This window comes from Notothenia rossii, assembly GCF_949606895.1.
Source record: "Notothenia rossii genome assembly, chromosome: 7".
NCBI lineage: Eukaryota > Metazoa > Chordata > Actinopteri > Perciformes > Nototheniidae > Notothenia > Notothenia rossii.
Genome location: NC_136905.1, coordinates 68,037,946 through 68,053,353, shown reverse-complemented (window position 1 = coordinate 68,053,353; position 15,408 = coordinate 68,037,946). Strand labels below are relative to the sequence as shown.

General features: G+C 41.3%; 3 protein-coding genes across 8 annotated transcripts in view; all 3 read right to left on the bottom strand.

The window, feature by feature from the left end:
• The window catches only part of LOC307046253 (signal-induced proliferation-associated 1-like protein 1), a 37,655-nt gene extending 31,774 nt beyond the window's left edge, over positions 1–5,881 (bottom strand). For 4 of the 6 annotated variants that reach the window (XR_013810120.1, XM_079692579.1, XM_079692582.1 and 1 more), the window contains exon 1: positions 5,614–5,851. The gene's annotated coding sequence lies outside the window, so the exon portion shown is untranslated. Of the gene's footprint in view, positions 1–5,613 lie in introns of all 6 variants that reach the window. The other 2 variants (XM_079692580.1, XM_079692581.1) reach the window with 2 other exon arrangements.
• A 1,485-nt stretch (positions 5,882–7,366) lies between these two features.
• gpx2 (glutathione peroxidase 2) lies at positions 7,367–9,308 on the bottom strand. The gene is made up of 2 exons (XM_079692624.1): positions 8,670–9,308; positions 7,367–8,114 (listed from the first exon to the last, which is right to left on the bottom strand). The coding sequence occupies exons 1-2, from the start codon at positions 8,889–8,891 to the stop codon at positions 7,761–7,763; spliced, it is 576 nt and encodes a 191-aa protein (XP_079548750.1). The 5' UTR covers positions 8,892–9,308; the 3' UTR covers positions 7,367–7,760.
• Positions 9,309–9,431: 123 nt separating this feature from the next.
• LOC307046265 (ras-related protein Rab-15-like) lies at positions 9,432–15,041 on the bottom strand. The gene is made up of 7 exons (XM_079692622.1): positions 14,843–15,041; positions 11,570–11,630; positions 11,433–11,493; positions 11,272–11,349; positions 11,051–11,140; positions 10,344–10,409; positions 9,432–10,226 (listed from the first exon to the last, which is right to left on the bottom strand). The coding sequence occupies exons 1-7, from the start codon at positions 14,964–14,966 to the stop codon at positions 10,068–10,070; spliced, it is 639 nt and encodes a 212-aa protein (XP_079548748.1). The 5' UTR covers positions 14,967–15,041; the 3' UTR covers positions 9,432–10,067.
• Positions 15,042–15,408: the final 367 nt, after the last annotated feature.

Here is a 15,408-nt window from a genome sequence, read left to right as displayed (position 1 = left end):
TAGGAATAGGATCTTGCCAGGAATGCACTTTAACAAAGTAACAACATGAGCTGCAGTGCAGGGGACAGGGGAAGAGCTTTGTGTTAGCTGACATGATGACCAGTCCAGCGCAGTAAAGAAGGGGGGGGGGGGGGGGGGGGGGGGGCAACAAAGGAAGGGCTTATTATCCTGACAGAAAAGCCTCAGGGAGATTCTCTGCCATGTCTCTGGAGAAGCCTGGCTGACTGTGCTGTCCCCTACAGCTTGGAGGGCAGCCTAATTCCCCGACTGAAGACTCGGAGCAGCTCAGGTGTGGATCAGTAATCACCATTTTTTGTCAGACATGGTAAATAGTTTCTAAATCAGTTCTGGACTTGGAAATGCTTGACGAGGACACCAAATCCACAACAACATCAGCGTAACCAAGTTAAACACGCACGCCACTACGCCGACAGTCATTGATTTTGGCCCGTGTCCAGTGCATAGCCCAGTGCACTTCCAGTCCAATTATAAACAGTCAGGCCACAGAGTTAATCAATTCATACAGAGTCATTTGGACTGCGATAAGTCAGCTAGTGTTGCATCACAGTGGTGCCCTGCTGAATCACAGTGTGGGCCAGGAAACCACAGTGCAGAGCTGCGCAGCGTTTTACTGCTGGCTGCACTGCACTGCACTCACTGGGCACACTCCAGCTCTGCATCTGTCATGTGGTTTATCATGCGTCTGAGCCAGGTCCATACAAGCCACATGTCATTAGAAACAGCAGCTAAGGGTTCAGTCTTTTCAATACTTTAGTTTTGAAAACTAAACCCCATCTGATTTAAAAATTCATGACAGCAAAAGGCACACAAATTAACATCTGTTCTATTAATCAGACAGTTGTCCCAGTCATTTTCTGTTTTAGTCTTGGTTCATGGATACAGGCTGATGCAGAATACAATTACCACGCCGCCCCCCACCCCCCTTTTATCCCCCCTGGCTGGCAATAATCAGGACTCTGCATCTCCTAAAGTCACAGAGGAGGAAAGCATGCAAGTTGTGACTGGAGCTCTCTGTGAGTAACACCTGGTTTTTAAGGTCTCTTAAAAATTCGGCAAAAATGCAACATTCAGGGCATAACAGCAAACACCCACTGCTGACTTCTTACTCGTCAGCATTTAAGGACAGTATGAGAACCATGTCGACAAAAAAAAGGCAACAACACCCCCACCTTACCTCCTCTCTAACAATGACACTAATCCCTGCTCAGCTAGAGGTGTCACCATATCACATTTTCAATACACGATTATCTAGGCCAAAATAATTCACAATAACAATATTATCTTATCATCATGATATCTATAGAAAATGCATCCTTATCTTTGTTTATTGTGCAAATAGTCTCTCTTATGGCAAATCTGAAGGAAGATACTTTAACCAAGCATACAACAAGAAAGTAAGAGAATTTATTTTATTCGGACGATGTTTTAAAAAGTGTAATGCCAACATAATATTAAAATCAGTTATTGTCAATATACATTGCGACAACCCTAACTAAGCACAAGCCCTTTTATACCAATATTCAACTTCGAGAGCCTCGACGTGCATGTATTGCAAATACATTCCGGCCTTTATATTAACACGACAGCTTTCAGTTTTGAATATGTTTCTAATGTAGCAGAGCTGTAGACACTAGGGTATCCAGGAATACATCAATGATCCACACAGGAAACAGGCAGAGAAAGAGGAAAGACTGGGAAAGCAGCCATGTTTGTTATTAGCCAGCCCTATCTGCCCTTTGCACCTGGAGCAACAAGGGAAAAAAGACTATGGCGTAATTCATCAGACAATGTTCCGTTATACACTGTATAGCCTAATCATATCAACATTAATATGGACCTTTTTTCTTGAAAGGCTGGGGTAATAATACAGAGATGCATGGGCAAGCTGTATGAATAGTGACATTTTTAAACTTCTATTTGTTTAAAAAGTCAAAGTCATAGTGAGGCCTTTGCTTCACAGTGGTTTCATTATTCCCTCCTGGCTTTACTAAGAGAAAGCAGGAACTCGCATGGTGGAAATGGACTCCCTGAGTCCAAAGCAAAGGATGTGGAATTTTGGAGCAATATGAGGAGGGATTTTTTGAGTTCCTTGTTTTGCTACACATCGCTCGCTGAAGGGGTTCCTCAAAGTAACAAAAACACTTATAAGCATGCACAGGAATGAGAACAGGCCTGTCTATGCATTGAGATCTGTTTTGAGCTCAGCCATGACCAAGCCCTCGCGCATTCCTGCCTGCTTCTCAGATTTCTGTCCACAGGAGGGACAACAGCAAAACCTCTGTGGTTTTTCAATGTGGAATTATTTTCCAACGCTGCTGCCCACATAGACTCTGCATGGGGCACGGGCCTGAAACTCTGCTGGATGTTTTGATTCTTCTCCGAGCAGAGTTCAGTAATATGTTCCTGGGAGAGTGTGCACAAAGACAGTGTAGCAACAGTGCAGACATGTCCAGACAACGCCGCACACGTCATCTCCGTGTGGCAGTGGGGATAGCCTGTGGCATCATATCGACATCATTAGAATTCCACATGTCCTTATGGAAAGTTTTTCTTGTTTGTCAAACTTAAAAAAATGTCTTCTCCATCTTCTGATCTCTACGCCATGTCTGACTATTTTGGGTATGTTTAAGGTTTGATTGGAGCAGAAAAGGAGAATTACACAGTGTCTGATGTCTGCATGACTGTGGGTTTTGGTTTTGGGCTGAGAATTGGAAGCAGCGGGACGGGATCGAGTCACAAAGAGTTTGCTTTAGTTCCCGAGTGTAGAAATAACAGACCACTTGATGGAGACCCAATCATCAATCAGGTAAAGTCGAGACAGAGTTAATAGCAACACTTTACACCTGTTTCACAACTGAACTCCCTCAGGAGCCCCCATAATCCCCGGCATGGATAATTACAGTGTCCGAGCTGCCGTGCATATTTCGGCGATGTAAAAATTCCCCGAACTTTGTGGCAGGTGGGGTGAAAAAGAGGGGGAATTTTCTTTTGTCTGCATGCATTTACTCTGTGACAGTGTGCTGAAAAGGGATTACATCATCACTATTGTAACTTCCGAGCCCTCTGCTCTCATCCATTGGCTGGAATACAGCGGACGGTCCGATCCAGACAAAGAGAGAGCATTCCAACAGTTTAGCAAGCAGGAAACGCAGACCCGTAGTCACACCTCATTACGATCAAACCCATCAACCCCCTCAGTCGCCAGTGAAAAGACACTCATACGGAAAAAACGCTGGAGGCCATATTACTATCAAGTCATTTGATTTCTGACTATAGGCTGAGTAATACCGGCCAGACACATCACTCATGTTGAAACTGACAACCCTTCTGCTTTTTCTCTCCTAAGAATATATTTCAAGCGATTATTGAAGGTTGTGTCAGAACTCGTGAAGATATTACTCACTCTGGTGTCTGTCACAGAACAAACAAGCATTAGGAAATTGGCCTTGTAGCCGACATTGGCCACGCTGGTGCACCAGATCATCCAGGGTCACATCCGAGGGTCTGTTTAGTTTGTTGTCTAGTGTGTCACCAGGACAGGGGTGCGGCTACATCCAATATTTTGACAAATAATGCATCCTTAAAACTTAAAAAGTGTTACCAAGAAGCAGCACATCACTGTGAAAGACTATGGTCTAAATCTACTTCATACATTACGTTCTTTAAACCAATGAAGAATAATGAACTTTGAATTTGAGAATCAATCATAACAATAATCTTGTTATTAAATGCATTATAAAATGTTAGCCGTTATTATAAGCATTTCGTGATGGCCACTTAGCATAATTGCAGCCCACACATTCCAGTGTGGGAAATTATAAAGCGGCACAAAGCTCCTCTTGTTGTTGTCTTTTATCTTTGCTCGCGCTATTCCCTTCGAGCCAATGCACAAGAGACAATAGAAACATGAGCTGAACTTAGCAACAGGAAGCATCCCTCTGTGCACGTTAGAAAGACTCTACAAGAAATAATAACAATTGGAATTGTTGTGTGAGAAGTATGATGCACAAAGTTAAAATAGAAACAGTGTCCTTTAGTATAAACCAGGGGGAGGAATATAAGCTAATAAGAATCAAGGGAAGCTAAAGCTTTTCTCTCATGGAACTATCACGTTGTGAGTTATCATGTAGATGCATTTTGATGAGAGCAAGCACAAAAAATGACTTATCTTGTCAACTGGCTTTTACTTATATTGGCCTCTTGCAGCAAAGTAGTCTCTCTAAATCATTTTTATTAAAGCCCACACAGTCATGTCTTATCTTAACCTTGAATGGTATTTTTGTCAGCAGTATAAAACCCAGACTTGTAGGCCCATAGAGGAAGATTAAAACAGAGCATGCCTGCTTTCCCCAAGAGTGATATAAAGCTGCTGCTTTTGCATTAGATTATTTTTGCTACAAGAAATCCCATCAGAGAGAGCAAGAAGCAGTCCAGTGTGAATAATAGCTACGATTTAGACGGTACAAAGCTGAGATTAGAGACTCCCTGGTCAAAATTGCGGTAGAGTGTATGATCAGTCATGCCCACCGCAGGTCAGCTAAGCCTATTAAGAATGCTAAAAATCCTCAATCCTTGCCAAAAGCTAAACTCCAAAAGCTTCCTTTTTTCACCTGACTCATGCCAAGTTTTCCAACTCCAAGAAGCTACTGGAGCAGACACTGAAGCCACTGGTTCTCAATGTCTCCCTGCATCTTTGTAACTGGTTTCATACAGCTGATATGTATGCTCGTCTTGAACACAGTACAGCATATGTCTGAACTTTGAAAGGTTGGCACACTTCACTGATTGTGACTATTTAAACAAACCTCTCTGTTTGTGTTGTTGCCCTGCATTGCCAAGTGTTTCCTAATTTGTAATGTTGCCATGACCTGTATTATCTATCTATACCATCACTTTTATACCATGATGAAACCAAAAAGCATGGTTGTGTATATATGACATAATACATTACTTAATCAGGAAAAAGGGGGTTAGATTTGGTATCATCTGATCAAATGGCCATGGGGGACCATGACTAGTGGACCCCATGTTGTACATATCTAACATTAACACGGTATATTGACTACCTATGCAATCAGATCTGCCTAGTCTATTCCACAACATAATGTACCAAGCAATGCTGTAAACAAATCAGAGCTCTTATTGCCAGGCAGATGAAGCAGGAAATCACCTGCCTGAAACCCCCACCCCCCCCCCTCATATGGCAAAAACACAGGGTACACCATGCTGAAAAATGGGGTAGCAGGGGTGGTGACAGTTACTCAAGGAGAAATGCTATGTAGTGTTCACGATGCCACCTGTAAATCGTCTCCCCTAAAGCAGCGGGAACAATGCCCTTGACATGCAACGACACCGCAGATACATATGTTGACAGCCCCAGTGATAGAGACGTTTCTTCCCGAGTCCACTTTAATGCTTTAGTTTAATGAAAACCCCTGGCACTGATTTCGCACTGGCTCCACACTGCATCTCCACACAGTACAACGATGTGCTTTGTCCAGAGAGAGCCGACAGATGTTGAGTGTGAGAGAGAACCATGTACCATTAACACAACTAGCACCCTATAAAGCTAGCACCACGTTCCCGACTCACCTTTTCTGCCTCAAGCTTTTGCATGTCACACAACACGAAGCGGGGTTTTCCTCCTTTTGTTTCTAACAAGGTCCTCTAAGCCCGACTCACAAACTGCGCAGCGCTCCTCCTTACCTTCACGGGAAACGTGTTCGCGCCGGTGTCGCCCTCCGAAAGGCAACTTGGAAGTTTGATAGAAAGTTAAGGGTTTGCCTCGCTGCGCTATGCAGCTGCTGGAAGGATGAGATCATTCAGGCAGCCTCCCTCTCTCCCCCCTCTCTCTCTCTCTCCTTCGCTCTCTGCCCCCGAGTCTCGCGAGAAGGCTTGGTGGGGAAAGCAAACGTTTCCGTGGCAACAGTGCTCACCTGTAGTGCTCAGACAAAGAAGAGGTTAATGGAGAGCTCTCACTCTGAGTTAAACTTTGCAAGCGAGGTTAATCCAGTTTTTACTCCAAAAGTTGATAATGTTCTCTCTTGGTCCAGTTACAACATATATTTTATTAAGTATGGTCAAATTTGAGCAACGTGTATGTGCTTTATTTGCCCCATTTTGGATCTTTCCACTGACAAAAATGAAATATAACCACACACACTAGGATCTCCGGTGGAGGAACCACTTTAAACGGGTTAATGGCCTCATGGTTTAAAAAAAAAAGTATATTGTTAATTGGGAACCAGCAAACTTTGACCTACAGTATGGCTGTAAATGATCAATCATTCATTTAAAAAGCCATTAAACTGTCTTAGATGAGGTTGCTGCAGTTGCATGACGGGTTATTTGAAAACACAATTGCATCCAAATGATAGGTATAGAGAATACGTTGGAATATATGTAACATTGGACACATGTGACATAATGGTAAGATTGTTCAACTATATTAGTTTAATGACACTCAATTTTCAAGACTTTTACTAGTGATGCATCGATATGTCATAACGATCTTTGGTGGTATTATTCTGCAAGCTGTGTGTGCAGGGCAGCAGTGCAGGAGGAAAGGCCCTGGCCCTGGTATTCCTCCTTCAATATTTGCTGCCTCTAATAGCCAACATTACTTACCTGACTGTCAGCCGAGGACCAGGAGGCCTGTGGGATATATATTAATCAAATGTGCCCATGTATCACAACAACACAAATATTTAAATGTGATATGCAAAGACAGTGAGACAGGCTATTTGCAAAAATTGTCAGGTGACTGAGTGTTTCACATTTGTCCCTGAAGCAACCTGCCACATTAGAGCAGAGCCGAGCCTGTGTAGCCTGTAGCTCTGAAATCATCAGCTGATGTGGATGTGAGCGGATGTGCAGAACATCCACAGCTAATCTGCAGACCTTGCAAACAATGCTCACTGTGCATAGGAAATTAAGCTGGATAAGAGCTTACAACGTGGCAAGGCTGATGCTTTTCTAGTTGCATGATTTAGGACTCTTGTCTTTTAGTGTCACTGTAAAGTGTAAAGCATTCCTGCAGCTGTGTACGCTACTGGTGTCAGCAAATCTAGCTTGCATCATCGAGTGAATTGGTGGAGAAAGAAGATTTCAACAAATAAAGAAGGAATCAGCAGGCTAGAGGGTGCTTTATGCAGGCCTATGATTTCTTTTGACACCGTGCATCATATAGTTCCACATCCTTCCCACTGTATTCCATGCCTCATTAATATGCCCACACAGAGCTGAAAACATCTATTTTTGTCAGAGCATTTGAGGCACATGCCTTCAGCAGGTGCCTCACCGGTTATATGGTCCAATTAAAAAAAGACATCAGTGAGAGAGGATATAGGTTTGTAATGACTTTATTCCAGTGCAAACAATGTGTGAGTGTATGTGTGTGTGTAGTGAATGTTAATTCATAAAAGCATGACTGAAGTTATCTATTTGTCAAATCGAACCAGTAGCACCATCTGCTGGTTAGGCTAGGACAAGACACAATAGGACATGCCTAATAAAATACCTGGCTATATCATTCCTTTCTCACCCACATGTACTAAAACATTCATCTACATATGTAGAATTGATTCGTCCACTACTCTTAAGCACTTACAAGGCCTCAGGTAATATTCCCATGGATTTTCAGAACATCACCATCATTTAATAAGGCTTAACAGTGTAGAGCTCAGCATATCAGCATTGAATGTGATGGATGAGAAGTCATTAAGAGGTGGGTGCTATTCTTAGGTTTTGGTTAATCTTAGCAGTCTGTGGATGTCAGGCTCTATGTCGATGGTGGGGAATGTTTTGCTGTATCTTTTGAAGGGCTCTCCCTCTGGCCCGATGAGAAATTTCTCAAAGTTCCAAGAGACGTCCGTCCTGCTGATGGGACTCCAAACCAGAAATTTGGGGTCCTTCATGAGAGAGATGGGGTCGTCATCGGGATAGGGGAGCTTGTCTTTAAGATAGGCAAAAACCGGATGTGTGTTGGTCCCATTGACATCACACTTCTCAAAGATGGTAAAGTTGGGCTGAAAGCCGCCGCCCGGACGCACATGCTGCAGGGAATTCATGATCTCACCATTGCTGCAGTTCTCCTGCAAAACACAAGTGTTCATTTAGGTATTGTCATATTATCCATATCCATACTGTTAAGGACATCTTGGTCGTAGTTTGCATCTAAATGTGGATGATAACAGGAATGAACTGGATTATACAATAGCAAACAATAAGAATGTGAGACTAAAATATGAGCTACAGTTTTCAAGCTATGCAATAATGTTGTAATTACTTTAATGGTGAATATAATTGAAATCATTCAAATTGGGTAAAGAATGTAATTTTTGTTTTACTTTAAACATTTAAAGATTCCGTTTTTATTAATTACAAAAAATATAAAAATGACTTTTTACATTTTGTGAAATTCATGTTTAAAGCCATTTTTAAAAAAAGAATATAAACCCAGAAGAGGCACTGATATAGGGTGTTTTTATTGTTAGTTTTTTACAAGTTTACTGATAGGCCTATGACAGGTTCCACATGAATAATGAAACATCATCTGTATATAAAGCCTTTTTTTATGAGCTTTATGGCCAACCAGTATACAAAGACCAAATATTGCAGGGTCAATCAAACCATGCTGCTCAACTGACCTGATATCCAAACTGGTTGCAGGGGAAACCCAGGACCACCAGCCGATGGGGGTACTTGCTCTGAAGCTGGCTGAGCTCGCTGTAGTCCCGGGTGGTGGTGCCTCAGAGCGAGGCCACATTCTCTATCAGGACCACCCGGCCCCGGAAGACGTTGAAGTCCACCGAGTCCCCCTCCACCGTGGTGGCCTTCAGGTCGTAGAAAGTTTTGGCGATGAACGTCATCTCGACTCCTGTGCTTCCTCACTGAGGCAGATGGGACCTCAACGTGTGACTGCATCCAAACTGCTTGGTCACCTGACTCAGCTGGTACAGAAAGCTGCCTTTCATGGGTGTCAAATGGCTCTGCAGGAAACTGATCTACAGCTGAAATACAATACCCTGACACGTTTTACATAGACGGATGTCAGTGATTGTAAACATCAGTCCATGAAGAAGATTTTGCATGATTTAAAATAATGTGCGTTATTGTATTTTGGATAAACTTTGAAACATGTTTCCATTTTAGAATGAACCAAATGTGCTGTTAATCATAGGCTTTTTTTAAATGTTATTATTATCCTTAGCTGGTTATTGACAGAAATGGGGAAAAAAACATGTATTAGGCTTCAAGGTATCTCTGACTTGTATCAATTTTCTCAATCATCAAAAATGTTTTTTACAGCAGTTGATGAAAAATGTATGAACTTCTCTCCAAGGACCTAACTTCCCTCTCAATCCAAAATGTAGTGACTCAGCAAGACTCAGGTACCCAATCAACTCGTGTTAAATATGGCAGTTTTAATTTATTAACTTAGATAGGTTTTTGTTTGCAACATGAGTGGAGTTTCAAGTCTAACAATGGTGACATGACATATCTGTGGCACCAAAGCAGACCCCAAAAAATATTTAAACAAACATGCACTGCACTCAAATAGGTCAGTAAACATGGCACTGTCTTCCCTGAGGGAAATAAGTCTATCATGTAAAATAATCCACTCTGCTTGGTTTGAGTTTCGAGGTGTAAATAATTAAACGGTGTCCTCTGGCTACCTTGTGTGAGCATGTAGACTCTTTGCAACTTAACAAACTAATTTCTTAAATAAACACATTACCCATTCAGTTGTAGATGCAAGTGAATAGTGCACCAGAAGGAATAGAGCTTGTGCATTGATAGTTTTAGCTGGATACAGAGCTACATATATGTCCTGTATTTACTCTTCACTGGCTGTTGGGCATAGTGATAATGCAACAGAAAGCGCCCTCTGCTGGTTGCTGCTGCCAACATATGAAAAGTGAAACCAATTGAGCTCCCTCTTGACACACAGGTTACAGTATCTATGAAGAAGGGCCGAGTCATGTCTCAGTCATGAGGAACAAATGTCTTTAGCTATGAGCCATGCTACAGTAATGGCCCTCTTCCTAACAGGCGCAGGTCCTATGAGTGTTGATGTCAGTGCCTTCACTTTCGTTCTCTTCTTCCAAAGCATGATTATCCAGATAATCATCCAGAGCTCCTAACAAGTTGTCCACATCTCTGTGGTGAGCCTGCAGCACCAGCTCTGTCAAACGAGTGAAGGCCTGAAGGAAGGAGGAAGTGAAAAATAAAAACACGAGATATTCAAAAAGAGTAATGCAGGGGATTCCACCGAAGTATTTGTGCACAGACACTGACAGTTTCCTCACTCAGTGTCCTACCTCACTGATGTTGCTGCTGGTGGAGGCGCTGGTCTCAAAGAACTCCATCCCATAGGTGTCTGCTAGCTTCAACACCCAGGTGGATATGGTTAGAAATAAATACAACAAAAGGTCATTTTATAGGCAATTAAATTAAGCACCTGGTAAGAGGACCATTATGTTAGTGGGTATTACTGGCCAATCAATATATTGTTAATGAGGACTTCATACAAATTAGCTGATGGGCTGCCTCCACTTAATAATAATCTAAATTAAATAAAAACTCACATGTTATTGAAGTGGTAATGAAAGCTACGTTAATAAAGAATTCCTGTACCATAGTTTGAAATAATTGCAAAAATAAAAAACTGTTTTAGCTGGCTTTAGAAATATCTGCATATTATTTAATCCTGGTCACTGATAATTTAATTGTATTTTATTTGATGCCATTTAACTTAGATCTAATAGAAAAATCTACGGTGTAGTTAAAAATAAATAACTGATTGTCCAAATTTAGATGTATAATGTGATATGGTGAGAATGGTGTTTTTTATTATTCATCAGGTAAGAAGCTCTGGGGCTAGAGGTTAAATACTTATATATAGCAAAACACTGTAAACGAACATTAGAGGATTTTGAGTACCTTAAACATTCTATATGTTTCATGATTGTTTATTAAGTAAGTAATATTCAAAAGATTCAATCAATAGACACATTCCCAATCAAACCTTGTTTCCTTGATCCTTGGTCACCTGCCTACTGAGCTCCTCATCAGACTTGTTTCCAATCAGGACCCTCTGTACCTTGTCTGGGGCAAACTGCAAAACAACAACGAGACAGAAAGGACAGATAGCACAGAGATAAGGGACTTCATCATCCTGTCACTCACACTAAGCCACTTGGTGTGCAGCGAGCATCAGCAGAGCACCAAGAGTACTTATTTCCTTACCTCATCCACATCACCTGCCCACTTCATGAGGTGCTGAAAGGATGAATCGCTGGTGATGTCGTAAACAAAGACGATACCCTGGAGAGAAATGAATGAAGACAGATTAAACAATGAACGCCACAGTAAGGCATGGAGGTAACTTGTTCATGTGGAGGGATCACCTGTGCTCGCCTGTAGTACTGCTTGGTGATGGTCTGATAACGCTCCTGTCCCGCTGTGTCCCTGTACCCGAGAGAAAAACGAAATCAGGAGAAGATCGCACAATACGCACGGTGTGTCAATGCATTGGATGACTTACCATATCTGTACTCTCACCCTGATTCCATCTAGTTCTAGTGTTTTCATTTTAAAATCGACCCCTACAACAAAAAGAGGGAAGTTATGTTTTATGTCACACACAAATGCAATCAACAGCACATAACAGAAGCAAGTTGTGATCAAATTTGAATCACTTTAGCAAAGGTAAAAGACTGGTGAGAAATCCTGCTTTGTGCTATTTTAAATGGGCGTTTGTGAGCACTTAATGAGTGTGGCTCAGAAACACTATTATCCTAGTTTCTCGAGCACTGCAGAGTGACAGCTTTTAAATCATTTTGTCTTTACAAGGGGCTTGAAACTGATGATAACCACGAATGTGCTTTTTTTCTGCCGGGTAACAGGACAAGAAAGGTAAGAAATGTGACAGAAAGTCAGACAGTATAATGTGTTATCGTCTTAAAGGTCCTCGATTATACTCTTTTTCATCAATATACTGTAGGTCTCAGATATATACAAAACATGTCTCTGAAGTGTTTGGCTCGAAACACCAAACAGATCATTGCATCATCCCATAAACCCCTCTGTTTCAGCCCTGTTTCAAAAGTGCTGATTCTGTGGCCGTTTCTCAATCGAGAGGAAACTGGCTTCCAAGCCAATATTTCAAGGATACTACGTCATGGAGTGCCGCCGAAGGACTGTTCCAATCTCCAGCATACTTGGAATTCCACCGAGGCCGCGTCCTTGGTTTGTTTGACATTTCGAGGCTGCACATGGGTAGACTTCGCATCCTTCAAATCCCCACAATGCTTTGCGCACGGACCAATTTCAAAAACCCTTGCGGAGAAGGGCTGAACCGACGCAGCACACATTTAAATGTAAGTATGTAGTGGCGTAGAACATGTGTTGGTAAATATGTTACTTTGTTGCATTTGTTATCACCAAAAATGTGTTCCGTGAAAGTAAAGCAAGTTCATAATTAGATAGACATGAGGTATTTATTTTCGGTACAGTTTATGTTGAAACCGTTAGAGAAAGTGGCACACTTGTTAGCCTGTTCCATTCTTCTTTGTTTTCCGAAGCCGTGGCTTGGAAATATACTTGCTTCGTTTCTGAAGGAAGTGACTTGGAAGTATGCGACTACCAAGCCAGTATCCTCGCGATTGAGAAATGGCCTCTGTCTTTTACTTTAGATGGAAATAAGGAGCCACTCCCAACGCCCCTCTGAGAGATGATTGGTTAAAAAAAAAAACACAATGGTGCTCTAGGAGGAGAGTCAGGTGATAAGGTGGACGGGTGTTCCCTTAGACCAGTGTTTCTCAAAGTGGAGGGCACTCCCCCCCTGGGGGGCGCAGAGGCATGACAGCGAGAGACCAGGAGGAAATTTCTTTTTTATTAAAAAACGATTAAAAAAAATTAATAAATCATAATTTGAAAAATTATTGATTCGAAAATAATATGATATGGTACAGGTACGTCTGGGTCTCTCTGTTTAATACAAGCTCTGCTCTGTGTATATGTGGAACGAGCCATTTTGTGTTCGTCCGCGAGCGAGAGAGAGCGCACCGGTACCGGAGATCGTTGTAAATTTGACCAAACAGACTTATGGAGCATTTTTTTATAATCACTGTTCTAGCAAAGGAATGCTCACGTTCAGATTGATGTATTTTAATAAATGTTAACTTGGCTCATTGACTATTTGGGGGGCCCGACTTTTTTTTTTCTCCAAAGGGGGGGGCCTGACAGAAAAAGTTTGAGAACCACTGCCTTAGACGGTTATTGGCTAATGGTTACACAAGCTAAAAAAACATTACGGCATCACAAACTTTCAGAATCTCTTAACACAGATTTATAAAAGACATGAAAAAGTGGATTTTGAATAATAGGTGACCTTTAAATTAATTATTGTTAAGTTTTATACAGATTCCATTCTATAAAAATATTGATTTCCATTTTCAGGCCACAGAAACACAATATGACATTGGACAGTTTAATTTAGGAGCCTGCTATCAATATAAGACAATATGATTTGCCCATTTAACACAATCAGTAACATACAAACCAACTAACCAGAAGCAACTAAAATAGGTTGTGACAATTTAATTACTAGACACTAAAAGAAGAGTGTCAGCATGTTTTGTCATCCAAATCCCAGAAGTTTACAGTCAACTGTCCCACTAAACAAAGTAAAGCAGGAAAGCCTTTCAGTAAAGAAGCGTAAACAAATATTTGGCTTTTTTTTTTTTAAACTGTTAATCTACAGCAGACGTGTCATATTAAGAAAAGCACTTTGACAACGGCTGTTTTATTCTTGTGTCCCAGACAGTGAGCCAGGAAAGTGTGCAGATTCATTTCCTGAAACAAAGATTTGAAATGCTGACACAAGCTTGTGATTAACACAGTTCCATTGCTGCTTTACTTGTGTGTGCTTATGTAACAGCAAAGCCGTGAATGCAACAGGTCTTTTCAACCTGTGTGTCCTGTGTTCCCACAGACTGATGCTTAAGAGAAATAGGGGAACAGATGAGGGAGACTAATGTTTACTGATAATCACGACATCATGAGTCTAAGGAGATTTCATGTGCCATAGGCTACTTTCAAATGTCTGGGTATAATCCCATGTGACCCAGCTCTCCAGCGTGCAGTTCACAAACCTCTCACCCTGAATTCACTCCACACACACCACTTTCTCTTGCGACAAACTAAAAGCCTACAAAGTAGAGTAAAATACTTGTTTTTCTTTAATGGAAACAGTTTTCACTTTTCCTATGAAACACCCCAAACATTATTCTTCATGTCATTAGTTTATCACACATGATGAAAAAGGCATCAGTGGTATGAAGCACTAGTGGGCTTATCAGTGTACAAGTGTCATTTTCTGAATACAAAACAGGATATAATATCAAACACTTTGAGGGCAGAGAGTGTTCTTTTCCTGTGGAAATTCCTTTCTATTGTTTTTGTCCCATAACAGCTTTTTTAAGCCTCTCCTGCACCCTTCAGTATCTTTCTTTCGGGGCATATATCGGTTACAAAATGTAAATATGTTATGACTGTTAATGGAGCCTTCATAGCACTGACAGTTTGTTTCATCCAGTTAAAGGGCTAGTATGACCAGAGGCACGTGTTACTTATACCACTAGCTAATTAGGCCTGTTTAAACACTTTTAAATAAAAGGGGAAATGACAGCTTATTGTTACAAATTGCAGCCATTCATTCTGTTACATTTTATCCGGTTTTAACCTGCTGTTAATGCGAACCCATATGATGAGTTTAGAAACAAGGGCGATTGAAAAACTTGTTGGATGTTCTTACCGATGGTGGAAATATGTGACGGATCAAATTCACTCTCCGTGAACCTGCGCAACATGCACGTCTTCCCGACCCCCGAGTCCCCGAGCATGAGCAGCCTGAACAAGACATCGTACTGTTTAGCCATGACATAAAACTAAAACAAAAGAAAGCATGACTCCTCCATCGAGCTGTGTGCAGTGCACTGTGGCTGCCTGCTGCCTTCAGGGACACTCGGAAAATACCAATTTCTTAACGACAGTGAGAACTCACAACTCATCTAATTTTAAAGAAGCCGGTTGCTTTGTAATATAGAACATTGTAGTTTAGCGAATAGGCTTGGTTTAAAACTATGGGTGGAAAAACGTAGAATAAAAAAGAAAAAACGTGGATTAAACATAGACTTATATTTCTTTTTAATTTATATATAAAAGGGATTAGCTCCACAGTTGTAATACATAAGATTAGCTTCTTTTGTTTAGGTCTTCGAACTTCTCGTCCACATTCTCAACATTGCGTAAAAAACGCATGACATTACGCATTATTTCCTACGGCTCCTGAAGGCAGCATATTACCTGTATCCCTAAAGA

Bases quoted from the DNA above. Each gene is read 5' to 3' on its own strand.
- LOC307046265 (XM_079692622.1), bottom strand. From the start codon at position 14,966: ATGGCTAAACAGTACGATGTCTTGTTCAGGCTGCTCATGCTCGGGGAC. The intron at 11,494-11,569 runs GTAAGTCATCCA...TCTCGGGTACAG, and splicing joins AGGGTGAGAGTACAGATATG to GGACACAGCGGGACAGGAGC. The intron at 10,410-11,050 runs GTTTGATTGGGA...TGGGTGTTGAAG, and splicing joins CCAAGGATCAAGGAAACAAG to CTAGCAGACACCTATGGGAT.